Here is a 24,368-nt window from a genome sequence, read left to right as displayed (position 1 = left end):
TGATCATAATATAGCGGCGAAAGAATTTGACAAGATCAGTAAATATAAAGACTTGCTAATAGAAATTGAAAAAATGTGGCACCTCAAGGCGACTACCATACTAGTGATTGTAGGATCTCTAGGAATGATAAAAAAAAAAGGTACTGAAACCTATTTGAAAATGATACCAGGCTTACCATCCCTACAGGAAGTGCAAAACATCGTGCTAACTGGAACGACTCATGTACTGAGAAGAGCATTATCGCTGTGAAAACAACATCCATTCATGAACTTTTTTTTTTTTCTTAAATACATGTTTTACCTGTGAATTTGCGTGTGTGAACTGGGAATGCATACAACGAGTTTCTCTGCCCTAGGTGTACGGAAAACACTCGGCGAGAAATGGAAGAAAATTTGAAGAAAGAAGAAAAAAAAAACATAATAATAATGATAATAATAATAATAATAATAATAATAATAATAATAATAATAATAATAATAATCGAAATGTATCAGAATCATAGTTCTTACGATCTGTTCTCCTTTCACTACAATGCATAATTTCTAGTCATAAATAAACCTTTCGTAAAACGTCCAAGTAACTGTTATTGAGGTAACAGAGTGAAATGATGATGATGATGATAATGATGATGATGATGATGATGATGATGATGAGGAGGAGGAGGAGGAGGAGGAGGAGGAGGAGGAGGAGGATGGTTTTAGTAACGGCACAAGGATTACCAAAATTCCTAACCTTATACAAGACCACAACATAGTTTTTGGTAGAGAAAATAATGCTTTATTTCATTGAATGTTGATTACATAATATACAAGTTGATTTACTGGTGTGTTTACAAATATTAAACTGCTATTATTTTGTTATCAAATGCATTAGTTAATATATGGAGTCTTTGCGAGGGGAGAATGCTTTCAGATATTATTTTACTTACAAATCATATATGTTTATGTTCACTACACACATTGAAAATAAAATCATTAAAACACTACGAGTAAATAATCAGATATTTGCTGTGAACTCCACTTCCTATTCTGTAACATGATTAGATGAAATATTAAAACCAATTTAAACCAATTAGTTATGGGTGAAAGCAAAAAGTAATATTCCTCTTCATTTGGGGGTCAATGTTTTGACGTAGTTTTCACTTTTAGCCAATGCTGTCTACCATTATCTAAAATATTATATTGACATGTACTGCAACATTTGGGTATGTCTTTATGTAACTGTTTATTTTTCGTGTAACAATAGTCTAGTTTATCTTAGTTGAATATTTAACAGTGAAATAAATAATTGGCTTTAAGGCAACATTTTGAAAACTACAAAAGAGTTTAAAAAATTTGTTTTGTCTCACGATTATGTTCATAAAATGGTTTTAAACTTTGATAGTTCCTGAGATAATAATAAAGAAGATTCATGTAAAAGCAAAATGCAACAACACCACCCATTGCTTTCTTGGGTGCTTAAATCGGAGGGAAGAAATGGTACAATTTGTTCAGGAATATCTCTATACTCTCATAGTTTTACTTCTTTAGTGGTTCTTGCCATCAGGCTAAGGCTGTAGAGTTCACCGATTAGAATATATCATTGTTTAATATTTGGAATCATATTATTTATTATGATATATGTAATTTGTCGATTGAAGTACTCAATATATTTAAACATTTTTTGCTGAGTATACTTTACATAATTATAGCTGAAGATGAATATAAAGAAAAGAAAACACATTTAATATTAATTTCTTGAAGAACTGAACAACTTGTCGTTGACATCATCAGAAACTTCGTAGAACATTGAATATAATTATTGCTGCGGAAGCAGTAAGTAACAAAATAGAACCAACAAGAAATGATATTTTAATAAATGATTTTGCACTTTTGCTTGCTACCTTAGCTTCTTCTATTTGTCCCTTTTGAACCATTGAATTTGCCTAGAAGATAAAAATAAGAATGACTTTATATTTAAAGCAAGCTAATAAAATTCAACAACAGAAAATGTATAGATGTTCCCACATACATTACATATACATATGGCGTATAAACACACCCATAGATATATACTCGCACCAACATGCACATGGATACGCACACAGGTACACGCACACATACACACACACACACGCACACACATACAGACACACACACGAAAAAACATATTACATATTATCTCTGCGCTGTGTGTGCGACTGTGTGTGCGTGTGTTTTTTCAAGTACGTGCGCATGTGTCTCTCTCTCTATATTTTTCTGTCTTTTTACTTTTTCTTCTCGTAAATCTAATTAGCATTTGGACATACACTTTTTTATATATGCAACAGTAATGACTTTATCACTATTACTATCTTCCTTATATATTACTGTTCTATACTCATGAAGCACTTCTGAAACATGTGCATACTGAGTTCTACGTCAGGTTATTAATCTCGCTGTGTCTAAGCGATGTATGTGTGTGTGTGTGTGTGTGTGTGTGTGTGTGTGTGTGTGTGTGTGTGTGTGTGTGTGTGTGTGTGTGTGTGCGTATCTTATCCTTTTATCTTTTACTTATTTTTGTCATTAGATTAGGAACGTGCTGGGTCACAGCCTAAAATCTTTAGTCACGTGGTATTTGTTCAATCGATTTTTTTTTTGCCGAATTGCTAAGTTAGGGGGCATTAACACTCCAACACCGGATGTCAAGCGGTGCTGGAGTGGACAAACACAGAAACATACACACACACACACACACACACACACACACACACACACACACACACACACACACACACACATATATATATATATATATATAAAGAATATAAGTGTTGTAGTTGGTCGACCGTTATGTTCCACGATCACATCTGAGGCTGGATCTAGGAATCAGTATTCGGGTTCCATTACAGGGGGTATATATTATATGAGAGGAAAAATCAATACCAAGGCAGAACGAGGATCTCAAGTCATTTAGAATAATTTTTAATTAGGGTAAGGTGAATTTGAAGTCTTATAGCCGTTTCTGAGATAATCCAAATGGTTGGTTAGCGTGTCCACGTACTGGATATTTCGTCATCAGAGATAAAGTGAGAATATTTTAGACAGGGAAAATTTACAGTTTATAAGGAATAAAATTCACAGTTAATAAGGAATAAAATACAAGAATAAAGTAGTAAAATAGAAGAATAAATAGTAAAGGTAGTTAGAAGAATATGGGCAGGAGAATAATGTTCACAACTCATCATTTACCAGAGGACATGGATGTTCGTCGGTATTTTCATGAAGGTAGGGGTTTTTAGTTAAAATCCCAGGTATTTTGGCAGTATTTTAAATGATTTATTCATATTGTAAAAGTGTATAAAGAGCGAGAAAGAACGATAGATATAAATGGGTTTTGTGAATGGATATATAAGGGAGAGAGAGGGGGGGGAGAAAGGAATGAAAATAAGATAAAACTAAAATTAAAAATTAAAATTTAAAACATAAACTTAAAATTGCAAACTAAGAAATCTAAAACCTAAAGACTACAAAAACTAAAAACCATTGAGTTCAAACTAGTTAGTTTCTAAGATGCTTCTATGTTGATAGAGAGCTAGGGGGAAAAGAAGAAAGCGTATATATACACACACACATACATCTATATACATACATATACGTATATACATACATAAATGCATACGCACATATACACACACATGCATACATATACACACATAAGCGTACATATAAAGCACACACATATACATACTCACACACACATATATATATATATATATATATACAAACATACACACACATATATACATATGTATGCGTATATGTGTGTGGGGGGTGTTGTAACGACCGTGGATGGATGTGTCATGTGTGTTGATTTTGTTTGCATTTGGGCCTATGGAAGAATATAAAGGTGTGATAGAACCTGTGACAACATGTAGAAAAGGCTTCGTGTTTTTTATTTAGTAATTGCAGTGAATTATGGATATTTGGAAGGTTTTTATGCATAGTGCATAGTCCACAAGGGCCTTGGTATGGACTGTGAAATCTATTATGGCCCAGGATATCCTATATGGTACTTTTTATTAGGTGATGGATATGGGTGGCAAGGAAGGTAGAATTTCCTATGCTTCTCATATTTAAAAGAGTTTATACGTGGAGAATGTATGTTTTAAATTAATAGTAGACCCGATATAGTAGTTAGTAGAATTATGCAATATGTTGTGGACCGTACATTTGTATACATTAAATCTTCTGCAGTGGTCTTGCAACAGGCATTCGGTCGTGGATCGGCAGTTACAGCTAACTGTCCTACGAATGTTATTAGTGGAAACGGAAGATGTAGTACTATTTATGTCGAAATTAAGGGTGTTATTAGGGGATTGGCTCGAATCATTATTATTGCTGCTATTATTATTATTACTATCGATGTTATTAGTAGCAGTAATGGTATTATTATCAATAACACTAGTAGTAGTAGTAGTAGTAGTAGTAGTAGTAGTAGTAGTAGTGATGGGGGGGGTGATGGGGGTGATGGTGGTGGTGGTCGTCGTCCTATTAGAGTTATTAGTATTAATATTAGTGGTGATGTTATTAGTATCAACATTTGCCTCAACTACACTTCGACCTTTAAAGCGGGAATATTTGTATCTTGGTTAATTCTGGTTGTAGTGCTTAGGTTGCGGGTGTGCATGTGTGTGTATATACATATAAATATCCATATATATATATATATGTGTGTGTGTGTGTGTGTGTATACATATAAATATCCATACATGTATATATATATATATATATATATATATATATATATATATATATATATATATATAAACACATTTATATATATATATATATATATATATATTCATATAAATACATACACTGTACATTTAAACACATAAGAGAGATGTCCATAATAGGACATCTAACCCGTTAGAAGGACCAGTCAAACTCCAAACCACAATTACGGATAATTTCGAAAGGGAATGAAAACTAAAAACATTTACCATCTATTTCCTGAACCAAGGTTTCAAGCTATTTTCAGCAAAATAAAATAATTTGCTAGGCCAGCTATCATCAGCAGGAAAGCCAAGATTAACACATAAATACGAGGCAATACATAGAAACGTGCCTCGTGCTCATATGTTATAATTTTTCATATCTACCGCACCTGTGCGGTTTTTCTTATCGGCAGCAAATACAAAAAATGCCGATTTTCTTCCAGAAACTAGCCAAAAAAATCATTATATCATTATTAATAAATCTCAGGGTAGAAAAAAAATTTAGAAATCCTATTTGTTAGCAGTGGTCTAGCGAGAAGAAAAAAACTAGTCAATAGACTATATATTATTCATATAAATACATACAGTATACATTTAAACACATAAGAGAGATGTCCATAATAAGACATCTAACCTGCTAGAAGGAGCAGTCATACTCCAAACCACAATTACGGATAATTTCGAAAGGGAATGAAAAATAAAAACATTTACCATCTATTTCCTGAACCATATGTGAATATATATATATATATATATATATATATATATATATATATATATATATATATATATATATATATATATATATATATATATACACACATATATGCATACATATATATATATGTGTTTATATATGCTCGAAACGTAAAACTACCTTCCTTTCCTTCCCTGAGCGTCTGCTAATGCTTTCCATGTATCGCGTCCTCGCGTTGTTGATTTTTTATATACACGACGGGATTCTTTCAATTTCCTTCCCCCAAATCCACTCACATGGATTTGATCAACCCTAGGCTATAGTAGAAGGCACTTGCCCAAGGCGCCATGCAGTAAGACAAAACCCCGAACCATGTGGTTGGGAAGCAAGCTTCTTACCATAGAACCACATTAATTTTTATTTTCGGTTATACACCTTGTAGCATGTTGTTTAAAGCCTATTCACAGTACACGGTTACCTGATGTTAACAACAGTATGGTGAATATTTTATTAGATTTACTTCAGGAATTCTTCTGTCTCTGTAGAGTTTCTAAAAACTATGATAGAAAGAAAATAGGCTTCAGAAGACTGTTTATTTACTCCGATCTTTTCAACCTATCATGCACCGGTACTTTCTAAGTGAGATCTTGTGCAAACAGTTGTGGCGCATTGTAGGTGCAGATCTGTCTCCTTAGGTGACCTTTCAGAACGAGTTTCGTTGTTGATTTGCAGTTCCGCTTATTTCTGCTGCAATACAATTTGGTAATTGTAGCATACTATGCACGTTCATAAGGAACGAAGATATGATGAAGAATTCCTCTCATATTAGCGGTAAAATAAAGTATACAAAGAATAAAAAATAAAATTACGGAAACAAATAAAATGTAATGTGCCGATAATAAACCACTGTGAAATAAAATCATAAAATATAGAAAATGAATATAAAACCGAAGACAATCGGACATTTATATCGAATTTTAATTTCATTAAAACGAATAATCTAGCATATGGATGCTATATTGTATAAATTCTCTCTTTCTCTCTCTCTCTCTCTTTCTTTCTATCTCTCTCTCTCTTTCTTTCTATCTCTCTCTCTTTCTTTCTCTCTCTATCTATCTCTCTCTCTCTCTCTCTCTTTCTTTCTTTCTCTCTCATCCTCACTCTATATATATGTGTGTGTGCATGTGTCTATGTACGAATGAATGTTTGTATGTATGTATACATGTACGTATGTGTTTATATGTGCGTGTGTGTATATGTGTGTGTGTGTGTTATTTAAAATAGTTTGCTTCGCCTCTGTGCGACTTAAAGTTTCGCAGGCCTCTAACAGAAATGCACTACTTGTAATATGATGCTTTAATCCCGTGCACAATATTCGGATACCAGATGTCAACAACAGTATGGCGATATATGTCACTGGATATGCGAAACTTTAAGTCGCATGATGTCGAAGTAAACAGTTTAAATTAATACATGTAACTCCTACTAAATGTGTTGAGTGCCCTTTTCTTTCGTTTCTAATAACCTAGAGGAGGCGCAATGGCCCAGTGGTTAGGGCAACGGACTCGCGGTCATAGGATCGCGGTTTCGATTCCCAGACCGGGCGTTGTGAGTGTTTATTGAGCGAATACACCTAAAGCTCCACGAGGCTCCGGCAGGCGATTGTGGCGAACCCTGTTGTACTCTTCCACCACAACTTTCACTCATTCTTCTTGTTTCTGTTGTGCCTGTAATTCAAAGGGCCAGCCTTGTCACACTGTGCCACGCTGAATCTCCCCGATAACTACGTTAAGGGTACTTGTGTCTGTGGAGTGCTCAGCCACTTGCACGTTAATTTCACGAGCAGGCTGTTCCGTTGATCGGATCAACTGGAACCCTCGACGTCGTAAGCGACGGAGTGCCAACAACATAATAACCTAGAATACTATATACATAAAACTGACTACAAGAAATTAAAACAGAAAATAAAGAACACAGTGGATCAACAAAAAAAGTAGTCCCTCTAACGAGAAATAAATGTCGCTTAATGTATACAGTGTATAGTCATATGCTACTAACATTTTCATACATTTGTAAACGTAGCCTAGGCAGGTTTTTTATAACACAGCTGATGTCTCCAAATAATCTTCAGGCACTGAGCACAAGGCCTATACAAGTTACAGATCAGGACAATAGAGCAACAGAAATCACAGGTAACTCTTTTCCGATATTCAGGAGGTTTCCATTCTTCCATGTCAGATAACATTTTCTCAAATTCAGCTATAACTTCAATCCACCAGTACACCAAGCTATTCTTCAAAAAGGCAAACATAAAAATTTTCAAATTTCACCGGAACACACATGCGCGCGGGCGTATGAATGCGCGTGGCTTAGAGGCCAGGGATTTTGACTCACGATCACAATGCCGTGAGTTCAATTCCCGGCGACGCATTGTGTCCTCGAGCAAGACACTGTATTTCACGTTGCTCCAGACCACTCAGCTAGCAGGAATGAATAGTATCTGATACCCTAACAATGATTTTGAGTAGTTTGTTATATTTGATTTCGTGCACCACTTCTATATATACCTCTCTCTCTCTCTCTCTCTCTCTCTCTCTCTCTCTCTCTCTCTCTCTCTCTCTCTCTCTCTCTCTCTCTCTCTCTCTCTCTCTCTCTCTATATATATATATATATATATATACAGATATATATATATATATTTGTGTGTGTGTGTGTGTATGTGTGTGTGTGTGTGTGTAAATATATATATATATATATATTTATTTATATATATATATATATATGTGTGTGTGTGTGTGTGTGTGTGTGTGTGTAAATATATATATATGCATATATATTTCGATTTTTGATAAGTTTAATTTTATTCTCTTCGTACACAAAAAAATAATAATACTGTCGTTACTACGAACGACAAAATGTCGAGAGTTTGAATGTGATCTTTCTTGGTGTAATTGTAATAGTAGTTCCAAAATTAGATGCTGGTCATTGTGGTGCTTTCGTCGATCGTTCATTGATGTTTTTGTCACCAGTTGTCTAAGTATGTTCGCCGTCTGTTTGCTGTTTTGTCTCTGCTGTCTCTCAAAGCTCTGTGTCAAGAAGTTAAGATGTGCCAAATTTTTAATGATGTCTAGGCTCAGAGAGATATGAGCGCGAAAAGATGGGATTGTTGCTAGAGCCAGTTCTAGTCGTGATTGGTTAGATTTTTTTCGTCACAAGGGTAATATTCTAGCGAATATCTGGTGATTCCTTATTATTTCCGCTACATCACTCTCCTGTCAGTAACATTTCTGTTCACGGTGTATTGAACGAAACTATGAGAGTAGTGCAGGAACTGCAGATGTGAAGTGTATAAAAGTTGATGCATTAGAATGGTATACATGCAAGACTAAGAATGTTGGTTAAATGTTAGACCAGGATATAATTTTTAAAATGGTAGGAAAGAAGATCTGATGAGGATACATGTGTGTACACGAGCCAGATGAATGTAGCTACGTGAGTAACTGAGTGAGTGAGTGAGTGACTCGTAGATAACCGTGTGCATGAACATCAGTGAGTCGATGTCGTAGTGTTTATTTGTAGGTCGGCAGTTACATATTTGTATGCATTAGTGCATTTTAATATGAGCGTTTGCATTGAATACTAGTAAATCGGTATTGTAAACCTATTCAGCTATTCCCAAGCTTAGAGCATAAGCAGCTGAAGTGGAGTTGCATCTTCTATTTGTAGTAATTTTGTGTATACTGCTTGTAATGAATGTGTTTGTTAAGTGTCTATGTGCATGCAGTGCAAATGTTTGGTATTTGTATGGTTGCTAAATGTGAATGCATGCGTGTCGAGTGTGTGCAATGTAAATGTGTTCAGATGTATGCATGTATGAACAGAAAGAAAGAGGAAACAGTTCTTTTCCGCACTGCATTGGAGAAAACACATGTTGACTTCTCTCGTTCTTGTCGCTTGAGCAGATGGAGGCATCAGTGGATGCACGTGCTGGTATTATTTGTTCAAATGGTGAGGTTGATGTCGTGAGAGACTCAAGACGAACCGATTGTAGGCATTTGATACTGACGGAGTCTTTTTTGACAATGAATAACAAACAAGATGAATAGGAATTTACTGGGTATGTTGGTTGATAACGATGGTGCTGCTGGTAGCGTAGCTACTGGCATCTCGGCGGTGTTTCTGAAAACGTTTGATGTGCTGAGAAGAGACGTGTTTAGGATACGATCACCAGTGTATCGACGACAGAGATAGTAGCAATGCGGCGAGGGTACAACGGCAGGGAAAAGTCACCCGGAGATAGGATTTTCTCAGAGAAATGTCGGCGTTGTTCATATGATGTCCTACAGAGGGATTTAAAAGCGAATTGCTTCTCGGCCGTGTCTTAATCTTCCTTCGAGATCCACCACCATTACTAATACTGACTGCCACCTCTAGCGTAAGAGGTCACAGATTACGTGGAAGAACAATATAGAAGTCTGTTGGAATTTTTTGATAAACTTCATTTTATTATTTTCGTACACAACAGAAAATACTACCGTTACGAGAAACGACAAAATGGTGTAATTGTAAAAGTAGTCAAAAAAGCTAGTTGCTGTCGCCTGTCATTCAGTGTGGTTGTTGTTAGCAGCTGTCTGTGCCTGTTCACCGTCCGTCTGACGTATAGTCTCCTGCTTCTGCTGCATGCCAAACCTCTCTATCTAAGTTGTGCCGAATTTATACTAATGCTCAGGCTCAGAGATAAAGAGCGTGAAAAGATGGGATCGTTGCCAGAGCCAGTTCTAGGCAAAGTCGTGATTGATTAGATCTTTTTCTCACATGGGTAATATTCTAGTGAGTGGTGACATCTAGTGATTGCAGAATATTTCTGGTACATATATACATACATAATACATACATAAATACATACATGCATGCATACAGAATATACCAAAAGAAAGAAAGAGAGAAAAACAGGAAAGGTCGTTAGTTCACTTACGTGTAGCAAACATCAGATCTCCCATAAGCCTTTCATCCAACCCAAACTTACGAGAAACATGTCTCTTGTGGAAGAGTCTATGCCAGTCAGTTTGTGACCACAAAAATATCTACAGTAAACTTGTGGCATGGTACTTTAATACCAAATATAATCAATCATTTGTTTTATACAGAATAATATTTATAAACTAAGAAACTTATGAAACACATGACTTTTACACAAGTGAAACACTGGTCCTTCACATTATTCTTTACGCTAAAATTTGAAATATACGGATATGAATAGAATTTCTTGCAAAGAATATTCATATTTTACTTACTTCAGATGCAGCTGCAATAGCAGCAATGCCCGTTGGTAAAAAGCAGCACAGGGTGACAAGAATTGCTGTAGGCATTAAATCTTTAACATATTCTGATTGTGATTGTGGGTTGTTTTGAAGCTGAAAAGGGAAGAAAACAAAAAACAAATAACAATCATCAAGGATCGGTGACGATGATAATGTAACGACAATGAATAATAATAATAATAATAATAATAATAATAATAATAATAATAATAATAATAATAATAATAATGATAATAATAATGATAATAATAATAATGATAATAATAATAATAATAATAATAATAACAACAACAACAACAATAATAATAATAATAATAATAATAATAATAATAATAATAATAATAATAATAATAATAATAATAATAATAATAATAATAATGATATGCCAACACTATGGAATAACAACAGAAAAAAGATGGTATAGACACACGCCAGAAAAGGTCACAAAAAACGAGAAAGTGACCATACTCTGGGATATGCCAATACACACAGATAGAGAAATTAAGGCCAATAGACCAGATATAGTTGTCAGAGATCATGAAGGAAAAAAAACGCTTTCTAATTGATGTATCAATACCAGCAGATGACAACGTTTCCCCTAAAAGAAATGGAGAAACTTTCAAAATACAAAGAGCTGGAAACAGAGGTAACTCGAATGTGGAATCTAAAAACAGAAACAATTCCTATCATAGTAGGCGCCTTAGGTATAATAAAAAAATATTCAGACAAATACATAACAAAAACACCAGGACTTACAAATATATATAACATACAGAAAATTGCACTACTGGGCACTGCACACATCCTACGCAAAACACTTTCAATACAGTAACCATAAGAGCACCACAGCAAACCACAGCACATACCCAAGGCACACGCTATAAAAATAAAACTACTGAATAATAATAATAATAATAATAATAATAATAATAATAATAATAATAATAATAATAATAATAATAATAATAATAATAATAATAATAATTATAATAATAATAATAATAATAATAATAATAATAATAATAATAATAATAATAATAAGAGTACTACAGACGAGTTAGATCAATACTAAAAACAGAGCTCAATGCTAAAAACAAGATAATGGGTATCAACACTTTAGCTGTCCCAGTTATAAGCTACAGCTACAACATCCTTAACTGGACACTAAACGAACTATGTAAAATAGACAGGAAAACAAGAAAAATAATGACAGGATATAGGATGCACCACCCAAAATCTGACATAGAAAGGCTATATATACAACGCACAGAAGGTGGAAGGGGTCTTATACAGCTAGAAAACTATTATAAAATAACCACCATAGGACTGCAAAAATACCTACTCCAGAAGCAAGGGAAACTAATACAAATAGCCACAAAACACGAGCAAAACAAAAAACTGTTTTCAGTATTTAAGGAAGCTGACAAATACAAACAAGAAATCAATCTACCTAACAAATACGAAGAAGAAGAAGAAGAAAGAACAAAAGCTATAAAACAAATGAAATCCAAACTAAAACTAGAACAGCAACGGACCATGATAAAACGATGGCAAGAAAAGCCCCTACATGGTAAATACTGGGCTAAACTAAATGCGAAAGAAATAGACAGAGAAAAATCCCAGCAATGGCTGAGAAGCTCAGGACTCAAAGCAGAGACTGAAGGATTTTTAATTGCTGCACAAGACCAAAGCCTCCCCACCAGAAATTACCAAAAACACATAATGAAAAGAAATATAACAAGTAACTGTAGAATATGTGGAGATCGACAAGAAACAATAAATCATATTATCTCTGGCTGCCCAGTCCTGGCTAAGAAGGAACATATTCACAGACACGACAGAGCTGGGACCTATATACACTGGAAGCTATGCCAACATTATGGAATAGCAACAGAAAAAAGATGGTATAAACACACGCCAGAAAAGGTCACAGAAAACGAGAAAGCAACCATACTCTGGGATATGCCAATACACACAGATAGAGAAATTAAGGCCAATAGACCAGATATAGTTGTCAAAGATCATGAAGGAAAAAAATGCCTTCTAATTGATGTTTCAATACCAGCAGATGACAACGTTTCTCTAAAAGAAATGGAAAAACTTTCAAAATACAAAGACCTGGAAATAGAGATAACTCGAATGTGGAATCTAAAAACAGAAACAATTCCTATCATAGTAGGTGCCTTAGGTATAATAAAAAAATATTCAGACAAATACATAACAAAAACACCAGGACTTACAAATATATATAACATACAGAAAATTGCACTACTGGGCACTGCACACATTCTACGCAAAACACTTTCAATACAGTAAACATAAGAGCACCACAGCAAACCACAGCACATACCCAAGGCGCACAGAGCTGCGCTCGGTAGTGAAGTGAAAGCACGTTATAAAAATAAAACTACTGAATAATAATAATAATAGACCTACCAAAAACTGAGCAAATATAAAGATCTTGAAATAGAAATTAGCAAAATGTGGAATCTGAAGACGAAAACAATACCTATTGTCATAGGTGCCCTGGGAATGACAGCGAAACGGGCTGATTACTACCTAGATCAGATTCCAGGAAACCCCAAAATGGCTGAAGTTCTAAAGATAGTGCTCATGGGAACTGCCCATATCCTACGTAAAATACTGTCTATGTGATCTCAAATTTTAAAGCAAACACATAATTTTCTTATGGTTTCTTAAACATTCACTTGAACAAAACTGTACAAATCCAAATATATGGTACCCTAGGCATAACACCTACATGAACTTCTAACTTGTTGTCTCTTGAGGTCTCTGGGTGAGACTTGGATCCAACTTGTACAAATGCAAAACAAAAGTCAAACATAAAATAATAATAATAATAATAATAATAATAATAATAATAATAATAATAATAATAATAATAATAATAATGGACTTGACAGAACAAAAAATTGGTACGACCACAAACCTGAAGACATGGTCGAAAATAGAAATGCAAAGATCCTATGGGATTTTATAATTCAGTGTGACTATGCGATAGAGAATACGAAGCCGGACATAGTCTTAATTAATAAAGAAAACAAACTATGCTGGATCATAGATATAGTATGCCCAGCTGACAACAAGGTATGCGGTAAGGAAGAAAGAAAAATTGAGACAGGCGCAGGAGTGGCTGTGTGGTAAGTAGCTTGCTTACTAACCACATGATTCCGGGTTCAGTATCACTGTGTGGCACCTCGGGCAAATGTCTTCTACTATAGCCTCGGGCCGACCAAAGCCTTGTGAGTGGATTTGGTAGACAGAAACTGAAAGAAGCCCGTCGTATATATGTATATGCATATATATATATATATATATATATATATATATATATATATATATATATAATATACAAGAATAAGGGCAGGGAATCGTCAATTAATAATAGAATTAATAATTAACAATTTTGCCAAGTAGTTCAGTATGAAAAAAACCTTTATCGGTAAAACCATTTATCATCATAAATATACAGGGATTAGCAATTGAGTTGCTTCTCCAACATACTGAAAATTTAGAAATAGCAGTCAAAGAACTACTGATTCTAAACTACAAATTTTTCTCTAAAACGGATGGCGATATTTATGGCACACATAGAACAACTGACGATTCCTTGCCCTTATTCTTGTATATTTTATATTTGATATCTCTAAGTTAGATGGTTAAACCGTAATCCCTCCACACGGGACTTCTTTTCATACGGGACTATTTGTGACGCACATGGAATAGGTTTCTTTGAGGTGAGATGCCTGAACTCACTAGCCGATGAATTCGTAAGTGCCTTTCTTATCGTTGATTTTTGGTGTCGCATGGCCAAAAATTACCGTGAATTTTTTTAGAGACACTTTCAAATTTATCAGAATATTTGGGCTGAAGATTGGAATAGTGAAATTTTCATTCACTTAACCATGAAACGATTTGTATCCAATTAACTAAAGACTTGTTTTGTTTACGCTTTTCCCTCGGGTTTTTTGTTCTATGTGTGCCATAAATATCGCCATCCGTTTTAGAGAAAAATTTGTAGTTTAGAATCAGTAGTTCTTTGACTGCTATTTCTAAATTTTCAGTATGTTGGAGAAGCAACTCAATTGCTAATCCCTGTATATTTATGATGATAAATGGTTATATATATATATATATATATATATATATATATATATATATATATATATATATATATATATATATATATGTATGTATGTATGTATGTATGTATGTATGTATGTATGTATGTATGTATGTATGTGTGTGTGTATATATGTTTGTGTGTCTGTGTTTGTCCCCCACCATCGCTTGACAACCGATGTTGATGTGTTTACATCCCCGTAACTTAGCAGTTCGGCAAAAGAGACCGATAGAATAAGTACTAGGCTTACAAAGAATAAGTCCTGGGATCGATTTGCTCGACTAAAGGCGGCGCTCCAGCATGGCCGCAGTCAAATGACTGAAACAAGTAAAATGAGTAAATGAGTAAAAGAGGTATGACAGGTTAGCTTGGGAAGTTAAGCAGTTGTGGTCGATGAAAAAGGTAGCAGTAGTACCAATAATTGTCGGAGCCCTGGGAACAGTGAGTAAAAATCTCGAGAAGTACGTGGAACAAATAGGGGCTGCAATAAAGGTGGAGCACGTGCAGAAAACAGCACTGATTGAAACCGTTCGAATACTCCGGAAGGTGCTCGAAAATGACACTGTAGTACATCTCCAGCGTTAGAAGCTGTGCAAAGGCAATGATAATTATGATAATAATACGAAATGGTGGACTTAAGCATATATTCAACCACTTCGGTGTTTGAATGATATATAAATATATATAGATGTAAGATCCAGGGATCGAGGTGTAGGAAGAAAGTTAGCTTCAAGCAACCAGTAGTAAATATAAAAAAGCAACTTTGAGGAACAATAGTGGATCATTGAGACGGAAGGTTGTGGAGTTTTTTCGTATCGAAGTTCGATAAAATGAAAAAAAAAGTTCTTTTTATATTTCACGGTAGGCGACCAGGTTTGCCGGGTGTGCGAATAAGAATACAAGAATTACGGAATGGAATAGATAAGATCCGGGCTACATATGTTTCATCACGAGCGGAACCTCAAAAGTGGTAAATATCCAGGTGAGGTGTATACGCTGGCTACTCTTCGGGCCGAGGATATTTTGATTAAATGAAAGATTACGTTGCCGCAAGGAAGATTCAATCAGAATGTGTGGGATATCCTCAGGTGACAAGTTTAATTTCATTTTCTCCATTTCCGTGTCTTCCACACAGTTAGCGTTTACTAGATTAGGAACATTTTTATTGGATCTTCCTTGCGTTAACATGTACCTCATTGCGGCAATGTAAACTTTCATTTAATCAAGATATATGTATGTATGTATGGATGGATGGATGGATGGATGGATGGATGGATATGCATGCGTATGCATATTTCCTTCATATCAGGAGCTTTGAATGTTCCTGTTAACGCTGTGGTTCTTTACAACCTGTCGTCCATTCGATAAAGTCAGGTAAAGTAAAAACTAGAGTAAGATATATATTGTGCTTGATATGATGACATGGTGGCCTAATATCTCTTGGAGGAATTTTCCTAGTACCATTCTTCTTTAATGACTTAAACCAGCAAGACATGAGATTTCTATGTCGGATATCTGAGAGTAGAACCTTAAAAATCAAATGAAAATAAAATAAATTTACTTACAATAATCACTTGTGGTTGTTGTGGTTGTTGTGGTTGTTGTTCCTCTGGATAAAATGACCAGTAAGTAGGTGGTGGTTCAGGTGGTGGTCCAGATGCAGTGGTATACTGAAAATCGGATGTGTATCCACCGTTTACAAAGCCTGGTGGAGCTTTTCTGGTTGCTGCGTCATCTATAAAAAGAAATGGGATTCCACGAATATTTCAAACTGTACACTCCACACAAATTAATCAGCAAATGTTATATGCTGATTGGTGACTTTAATGTTTCTAGTGAAAATTTTGTTTGTCATTAATACAAATTAATTAATATCATCACTATTTTACCGGAAAGAAAACACAATCTTCAAATAATTTTGAAAGTTTCTCTTCGACGTTCCCTTAATAGTTGAAGCACGTGAAATGAAGATAGAATTGCTTCTGTCAGGTTACGAAAGATACTTTGAGAGTATGTCTAATGACCATCTCTCTTTCAGAAAACAAAGAAAACTAGAGTTAATCCAGCTAACTTTTTGTAACATTTCTTATATATATATATATATATATATATATATATATATATATACATATATATATATATATATATATATATATACATATATATATATATATATATATATATATATATATATATATATATATATATATATATATATATATATATACATATACATATACATATACATATATATATATATATATATATATATATATATATATATATATATATATATATATATATATATATATATATATATATATATATATATATATATATATATATATATATATATATATATATATATATATATATATATATATATATATATATATATATATATATATATATATATATATATATATATATATATATATATATATATATATATATATATATATATATATATATATATATATATATATATATATATATATATATATATTTTCACTACTCTGTGGAGGCGCAATGGCCCAGTGGTTAGAGCAGCGGACTCGTGGTCATACGATCGCGGTTTCGATTCCCAGACCGGGCGTTATGAGTGTTTATTGAGCGAAAACACCTAGAGCTCCACGAGGCTCCGGCAGGGGATGGTGATGAACCCTGCTGTACTCTTTCACCACAACTTTCTCTCACTCTTACTTCCTGTTACTGTTGTGCCTGTAATTCAAAGGGCCAGCCTTGTCACACTGTGCCACGCTGAATATCCCCGAGAACTACGTTAAGGGTACACGTGTCTGTGGAGTGCTCAGCCACTTGCACGTTAATTTCACGAGCTGGCTGTTCCGTTGATCGGATCGACTGGAACCCTCGACGTCGTAAGCGACGGAGTGCCAACATATTCTCTGCTCTATGATGAGGGCAGACCAGAATTTAAATTTACAAACATTTAAAATGTCGGAAGTAAATTGCCCACCTTTACATTTGTCGTTATAAATTCTGCTGAAAACTAAATATCAAATGATGTATCTGATCATGATGCTGGATATTTGTTAATTATTTGAATGGTCAATAATTTATATAAATTATAAGGACCATAGTTGGCATCTAAGTAAAGACAAGCAGCAATATGTATATCTCACTTAACATCAAGTATAAAGTGGTACAGGATGTCTTCATTCAGGGCCAAAGAATACTACAGTGATTCACAAATCTTCATACTTTACTAATACCTAGATGTTTTCCTTTATATCTGAAATAGTTTGTTTTCTTTGAGTCCTGACAACTCACGAAGTTTTCTCTTGTATTTAGCGATCAAATGCTATAATGGTGAATCTATACTTTGTTAATAAAAGGAAAATCAGACAGAAATGTTTCAGCTTTTCTCCTGTAGTTGGTATGAAAATTAATCACTTAGATGTATCTATTGTCTGCACCGAAGCTAAATCAGAGAATGAATTGAGTTTCATAATCTAGAGTTATGAATCACTTGTCCATTAATTTTATATATATGCATATATATATATATATATATATATATATATATATCTTAAAAGATAGAGCTCAAAATCGATGCATTGAAGATACTTTATTGCATTGAAGAAACTTTATTGCATATATACTCTGTGGAGGCGCAATATATATATATATATATATATATATATATATATATATATATATATATATATATATATATAAGAAATATTACAAAAAGTTAGCTGGATTAACTCTAGTTTTCTTTGTTTTCTGAAAGAGAGATGGTCATTAGACATACTCTCAAGTCATGTTGATTCTATGGAAGACATTTGTTCTGAGCCGCCTAGACTATTGCTCTCAGTTGTGGTCACCACACAGTGTTAAGCGGACAGCAGAACTCGAGGCAATTCAGCAGCACTATACAAAAAAGATCGCCACAGTCCAACAGATGAACTACAGGGAGCGACTGAAGGCACTAGGTCTCTACTCCCTGGAGCGCAGGCGGGAGAGATATGTAATAATATACATATGGAAAATACTGGAAGGACTGGTGCCAAACTTTGGTATCAAGTACTACAGGAATGCCCGCACGGGTCGCCACTGCATGGTGCCAAAGGTACCGTCCACTGCATCTCACATAAGAACGAGATACTGCAGCAGCCTCGGTTTCAGAGGACCTCAGCTCTTCAATGCCCTGCCAAAACATTTGAGAGACCTGCAAGACACGGATGTGGAGGTCTTCAAGACAAAACTCGACGCTTTCCTCTCCAAGATACCAGACGAACCAATGGCTCGTAATGAGACGCAGTTTAGGGCAGCTGTGTCAAATTCTCTTATACACCAGATGTGCCATCAAAACTCTTGATTGGACCATGTCAGGTGGGGGAGAAGAGCCATGCAAGGAACGTGAAAATCACGGTGGTGCACCAGCATGACCGCAGCCACTTGGCTGAAACACATAAATAAATAAATAAATAAAAATATATATATGTATATATATCTTAAAAGATAGAGCTCAAAATCGATGCATTGAAGATACTTTATTGCAGCAACAATAAAGTATCTTCAATGCATCGATTTTGAGCTCTATTTTTTAAGATATATATATATATATATATATATATATATATATATATATATATATATATATATACAAAAACTCACCTGTGAGGTTTTTGCTAAGACTGTTAACAGATATTATATAATTTATAAAATTTTGTTTTATAAAAAAATATATATTTTATATATATATATATATATATATATATATATATATGCATATAAGAATTACACCCTTGATAGATCGCTAACCAGTACGCACATTTTTTTCTCTCCCTGTTTCTTTCTGTGTTCCTTTCTGTGGAAGAGCGTAGGCTCGAAACGTTAACGGCTTTTTCAATTCCCGAGCGTTATACTAATACATCTGTTTGTTTTATACACCACCTGTCTTCGTCTGTAGTTTTTTTTTTGTGAATTCTCCCTATATATATATATATATATATATATATATATATATATATATATATGAATATGAATATATGTATATATATATATATATGAATATATATATATATGTATATATATGCATGTATTTATGTACGTATATATATATATATATATATATATATATATATATATATATATATATATATATATATATATATATATATATATATATATATATATATATATATATATATATATATATATATACATGTATATTATATGTATGTGTATGTACACATATGTGTGTATGGGTGTAATTATGTTCTTATGTACGTATAAACATCCTATGGTTATGGTTGGCCCTATCATAACAACATTCCACACACTGCCACATTTTCATAAACCCGTTAAGTGTAGATATATTCCTTTCCAGGGACACTATTACGTGTACATACTAATTCAAAATTTCCACAACCAATGGGAACCATTGACTATAATGGATCTATATTAATTTTATTCATAGGTGTGATGGGTATGAAAAAATATGTTTTATATTCTATTTTATATCTTATAAATGAATACTTTTACTCTTTTTACTCACTATACATTTATCTCATTGATTTTAAGTTTCTTCATTTATTTCTATTTCTACTTTATGTAATTTTATATTTTCCTTTATTTTACTTTATTCATCATTTTCTTCTAATCAATCTGCTAGCCCTCCACTCGCACATTATAATATCAAAATAATAAATCATCATATTTAGTCTGCTGGTATGAACCGATAGGTCTACATGTAACATCTTAAGGTTTATCATTTTCTCTGATGAAATTATACTCATAACATATTAATGCAAATTTAATACACAAATTTGTAATTTAATTATTGAATATTAATGGAAACAGTTGTAAAAAGTGAAGATTACAAATTTATTAATAATAAACAATCATTAACTTTCAACTCTCCATTTTCTTTTCTTCATTTAACTGGACATGAACTATATGTGTATGTATATACATATATATATGATATACATATATACATACATAAAATGTAATTTAGATTCAGTTGAATTAGGAACTTAAATTGAGATACCTTGTAAGGACGAACTTATTTGCCCACTCAGACAATACTAGGTGAGTATCAAACTCTACATAGAATTTTTTCCACCTGATATTCTTGCAGTGTATGCAGATGGCACGATTCAACTTTCTGAATAAATCCGCTCTTGTTTGTTCAGACATGTACCCTATATAAAGATACTTTCCAAATACTTCCGAAGTGCAGATTCCAGGGTAGGTGAGTAAAATGTAAATGAGTAACAAAGACATATAAGTGTCAATTCATTACGGCTGATTCGAACGACACCATTCATTTATCAATGAAAGCATTACATCATTACAAAGAGAACCGTTCTCATCAGATGACCGGGTAGACTTCAAGCATAAAGGACAAGTTAGATATTTACAAATATTCATATTATCAATAGAGAGCAAATATTTACAATGATTCCGCTGCTAAATTTTTTGGCAGAATGAGAAAAAGGAAAAAGAACAATATAGCTATAAACAAACCGCAAGAGTGGCAGAGGAAGGTTAAATGAGAGTAGTGACCATGTTATCAACACATCGATTGAATTCGATACCATTGTTTTTAACTTCCCAGATTTTTGTAGACAGTGAGGTACTATTAGCTTTATGTCTAAGTCTAAAGGATGAAAAATGGTTATCCAATCATTTTTTTTTATATATTTACTGAGCACTTGATATAAACAAAACTATTATTTTCTGTCCGTATTGTACATTTATAAATAACATTTTCAGCACAGCATTGACTTAATATTAGGCAGAGGGATCTTTCCCTACAATTGCAACTGTGGTTATTATTATTATTATTATTATTATTATTATTATTATTATTATTATTATTATTATTATTATTATTAAGGGCGGTGAGTTGACAGAATCGTTAACACGCTGGACGAAATGCTTAGCGATATTTCGCCCGTCGCTACGTTCAAATTCCGCCGAGGTCGACTTTGCTTTTCATCCTTTCGGGGTCGGTAAAATAAGTATCAGTGTAACTCTGGGGTCGATGTAATCGACTAGTCCCCCCCACCCAAATATCAAGCCTTGTGCCTATAGTAGAAAGGAATATTATTATTATTATTATTACATAAATTTATATTAACGTTACTATCATAGATTGTATCATTAGATCATCTTATGATACAATCCATGATAGTAGCGTTAATATAAATTTATGTAATAATACAAATGATAGTAACTTGAGAAATATAACATAACCCTTAATAATACTTCTAGGCCAGCAAACCGTTAAAAAAGAGTCGAACCCTATACCCTACAAATTCTTGAGAAACGCTTTGTACCATTTAACTAAATGATCCCAAACATTAGCTACCGACTTTTATAACTCAAATTATCCTAAAATGACAAGAATATTTTGATTTGTTAAAATGACCATATTTATTTTTTTTCATCACTTGAAGTCTCGCCACTTTTTGTAGCTAATAATTTTTCACAAGGTTTTCATCATAAAATTCCTCTCGTAGAGCTCTTTCATTTGAACACAAATATTGTATAGTTTGCTTTTACAATAGCTAAGATATGTTAAGGCGGCAACCTGGCAGAAACGTTAGCATGCCGGGCGAAATGCTTAGCGGTATTTCATCTGTTTTACGTTCAGAGTTCAAATTCCACCGAGGTCGACTTTGCCTTTCATCCTTTCAGGGTCGATAAATTAAGTACCAGTTGCGTACTGGGATCAATCTAATCGATTGGCCCCCCTCTCAAATTGATTTTTAAGTGTGTGCATATGTTTTGTGTTGTTTGAATGATTTGTATGTGAGCAGGTAGGGAGAATATGGGTGTGACAAAAATCTTTTGGCCTAATGTTTGTGCGTGTTATTATATATTTCGGTTAACCTCCAGTGTTTAACCCGAGCAAAAAAAAAATGAAAAAAAAATAGTGTAATAGATGTAAAACAACAAGTAGTAAACGAATATGAAAAATGCGCGCTGGCGAACAGGAGTGGGGGGGAGTCGACTCGGAAAATTCACATCGGGAGTGTTCTGAGTGTTTCTTCATATCTGTTTACTACACATTAACGAGGAATTACGAAAAGTTAATAATATTTACTTACTGAATTCCATATTTGTGAAGAGTTGCTGCTGCGTGACATGTGTTGGCGAGAGAAAAATGACGATCCAGGATAATTAGTGATACAACTTGCCTTATTCACGGCAATATATCTATTCGCCCGAACTGCTTTTTTTAGCAGTAACTTTATACCAGTGACGTCTTCAGCTCTTTCATTAACGTGAGAGGGTTACTTTATTGAAACTGATATTTATTTTGATAAAATACCGTCTTTATTGCATGTACCAGTTCATGCATACCATACACAAGGATGTATATCCAGCTACTAGATTCTTTATCGTTTTGTTATGTATTGTTTAGGTCAAGTTAAGATACTTGAATGCAAGTAACTACTACTAGAAATTACTCTCATTTAGGTCCGTATAAAATTATTACATTTGCTATTTCTCTTAAGTGGGAATATATAATGAAGAATTACGAGAAGTCAATGATGTATAGTTACAGACTTCTATTTTGTGATGAGTAGCTGCTGCGGGAAGTGTGTTAGCGAGCGAAAAATGAAGTGGTATGATCCAGGGAAATTAGTGATGCTACTTGCCTTATTCGCGGCAATATATCTATTGGTGTGAACAGCAGTTTTAGCAGTAAATTTATACTAGTGCCGTCGCAAATTTTCAGAGTGGAATTGTATCTTGCCATAATAATTTCCTTGTGCGTGAACCAGTTCATGCATGACTAATGCATAGACGACAGCTGTATGTTCAACAGCTACAATTCTTTTACCTTTCTCTTCTAAAAATTACACTCATTTTAGGCCCATATGAAATTATTGAAACAACGGTTTCTATTTTATTATGAACTTATCAGACAAAGAAGAAATGTATGCATTACATTTTACATGACCTAAATTGGCTAGAGAGATCGATACAATTAATTCTCAGTTTGAACAAATTCCAGTAGTTCTGTAACCGTGTAGTTGGTCACCCTTTTAGTAAATTCCAAGCAAATTTGCATGAAACCACATTGTAATCAGTTAAAAAACAAAATGACATATACTATGAAGTTTGAACTCATCAATTTGTAGTTGTCTACACTGGTCTTCTGCTAACTTTAACAACATGATCATTGCAAGTACGAAAAGGTTGCTGAAATGATACATCCAGTGATAATTCCCGTTTCGAGCTTGTGTCACTCTGATATCGTGGAAGCTACAGATTCTGTCAGAATGAAGTCGTCCAGAATGAAGTCGTCCAGAATGAAGTCGTCCAGAATGAAGTCGTCCAGAATGAAGTCGTCCAGAATGAAGTATCTAAAACTGTCTGGAATTATCACTGAACGTGTCTGAGGTGAATGCAGATCACACCTTCGGAACAGTGAGTTGACCGCTATGCTTCTGTCCAAGCAGCCGTTTCGTAAGCCCAAA

At 33.8% G+C, this 24,368-nt stretch overlaps 1 protein-coding gene across 1 annotated transcript; it reads right to left on the bottom strand.

Annotated features, from left to right (window-relative positions):
• Window positions 1-755: 755 nt before the first annotated feature.
• LOC128247097 (uncharacterized) lies at window positions 756-23,726 on the bottom strand. Its single transcript, XM_052965926.2, has 4 exons — window positions 22,989-23,726; window positions 16,467-16,636; window positions 10,731-10,850; window positions 756-1,925 (listed from the first exon to the last, which is right to left on the bottom strand). Exons 1-4 carry the CDS (start codon window positions 22,996-22,998, stop codon window positions 1,770-1,772), a joined length of 456 nt encoding a protein of 151 aa, XP_052821886.1. The 5' UTR covers window positions 22,999-23,726; the 3' UTR covers window positions 756-1,769.
• Window positions 23,727-24,368: the final 642 nt, after the last annotated feature.

This window comes from Octopus bimaculoides, chromosome 2 (assembly GCF_046866305.1).
Source record: "Octopus bimaculoides isolate indiv1 chromosome 2, ASM4686630v1, whole genome shotgun sequence".
Lineage (NCBI taxonomy): Eukaryota > Metazoa > Mollusca > Cephalopoda > Octopoda > Octopodidae > Octopus > Octopus bimaculoides.
The sequence above is the reverse complement of the archived record's forward strand: the minus strand, read 5'-3'. Positions and strand labels throughout refer to the sequence as shown.